The following is a 2,124-nucleotide window of genomic DNA, read 5'->3' as shown; positions in this document are numbered from 1 at the left end:
AGAGTATATAAATCCACTTTATTCTTCTTAAAATGCTTTATAATATTCTATTATGCTATAATAGATATGTTATAATAACCAAATCTTCACTGATGAATATTGAGGACTTTTCCAGTTTATTCTTAAAACTGTATATATCTCATTGTACATTTTTAAGATTATGTCTTAAGCCAAACTTCTACAAAGGAAATTGCTTGTTGAAAGGGTGTGAACATTCAAAATGTTAATACACATTGCTTTATGCCCTCTAGCATGGTTGTACAAAAGTATACTTTTAATAAGAGCATATGAGAATGCCTTTTTGCCCACACCCTTACCATCACTGGGTCATTCTTCAGTCTTTTGTCAGTCAGTCTGGTGGGTGATAAATTAATTCTTTAATTTTAAGCCTATTTTTTTAAAAAACAAGTTTCATCATTTGCATTTTTTCTTTTACAAACCATTTGAGTCATTTTTAATGTGTTATTTTCCACATGCAGACTGTTGGCTTTTTTTTTTTTAATAGTATGAAGTATTCAGAACAGAAGAGGAGGAAAAAATAAAATCTCAGGGACAGGATGTTACGTCGTCAGTATATTTCATGAAGCAAACAATCAGCAATGCTTGTGGAACAATTGGATTGATCCATGCTATTGCAAACAATAAAGACAAGATGCACTTTGGTAAATAATTTTTCATTACTGCTTGTTTTTCCCCCTTAAGATACAAGTTCGTTTCATTGAGCAGTAGGTGGTGCTCTAATTCTTTCTTTCAAACTATGAAACAAAGCATTCCCCCTTTCTTTCTACTATAATGGGAATGTATGTACTGTTAGAAGAATATTACTCCTTCCCATACTTTTGTATTGATAAACAGAAGCTCAACAAACAAATACTTAAGGCCTATAATTTATCCCAAGATTCTTATATTCCTCACCTACCAGAGAAAGGCTTTTGCCTGAAAAATAGTAGTATACTTCTAGTATTTTCGTATATTGGTCTCTACTATATCAAGCCTTTTCAATTTTATTTTCTTTGATATTCTTAGAATCTGGATCAACCTTGAAAAAATTCCTGGAAGAGTCTGTGTCAATGAGCCCTGAAGAACGAGCCAGATACCTGGAGAACTATGACGTCGGTACCTTCTTTCTGTCTTGTTCTTATATGTGGACAAAGTTTTGTGGGATTGTAGATTCTGTTTGGAGATTTGTCTTAAAACCATAGTTTTGAGCAATTATGGGTTTAATCTACCCATTAAGAACGGCCTTTTGTTCAAGTAACTTTATCTGAAATATCCATAAATATTGGTAAATTTCCACTTCTTTTCCTAGTCTACAGCTGAATGGGCAGATAAAAGCAGTTTGATTTACAAATTAATAAAATATGTCTGTTCCTTACCATTCCCTTTCTGTAATAAATATATGCCTGGCAGTACCCTGTATGTCTTTTACTGGGAATCTGGAACAAGGCTGAAGACAAAAAGAGGAAACAAAGGCTTCAAGGGAGATGTTAGGCCATACTCTAGCTATTTTATCATGTAATAACTAGGCCATATAATCTAGTTTTAAGTGACTGTACCACCCCATAGAACTGTTTTAAAATGGTTTTTAAAATTTATTACTTTGAAATCGATTTTTCTTTTGAAAGCTTTTTACCTTTTAATAACGTTATTAAATAGATTGTAAGTTCTTTGAAGTTAGAAGCAGTATAATGTACAAAATTTGATTAGAACAATGCCTTCTGTAGAGTTGGTGCCCTAATTAATTTGATCAAGTTGTTTACCATTCCAGTATACTTTATTTTAAATTGTTTTTTCTTTAAAAAAAACCTGGAGACTTCATAATACATCTTTATTATACATAAAAATAAAATAAACAAGATAAAAGTCACAGTAATCCTACCAATTAGAGGCAGCTAACCATTAATATTTTTGTAGGGAGTATATATGTTTATACACAATTTTTCAAGCAAAAATTTGATCACGCTGTAATACTGTTTTATAACTTGCTTTTTTCACTTAACTTATCACAAACGTATTACATACCAGTAAGTATATATTTGATATTATTTAATGGCTGCATAGCTTTCCATTATATAGTATTTTATTTAATTAATAAATTATTGTTAGAAATTTAATAATTTTCCC

General features: G+C 30.7%; 1 protein-coding gene across 1 annotated transcript in view; it reads left to right on the top strand.

Moving 5' to 3' along the window:
• Positions 1 to 2,124, top strand: part of UCHL3 (ubiquitin carboxyl-terminal esterase L3 (ubiquitin thiolesterase)) — a 63,489-nt gene that overhangs the window by 15,382 nt on the left and 45,983 nt on the right. The window contains exons 4-5 of the mRNA XM_012642163.1: positions 504 to 662; positions 1,027 to 1,112. Of these exons, the coding sequence (XP_012497617.1) occupies positions 504 to 662; positions 1,027 to 1,112 (245 nt within the window). The remainder of the gene's footprint in view (positions 1 to 503; positions 663 to 1,026; positions 1,113 to 2,124) is intronic.

Source organism: Propithecus coquereli, unplaced genomic scaffold (assembly GCF_000956105.1).
Source record: "Propithecus coquereli isolate 6110/MARCELLA unplaced genomic scaffold, Pcoq_1.0 Scaffold176, whole genome shotgun sequence".
Lineage (NCBI taxonomy): Eukaryota > Metazoa > Chordata > Mammalia > Primates > Indriidae > Propithecus > Propithecus coquereli.
Note: the sequence above shows the minus strand (reverse complement) of the source record. Positions and strands in the feature narration are given on the sequence as shown.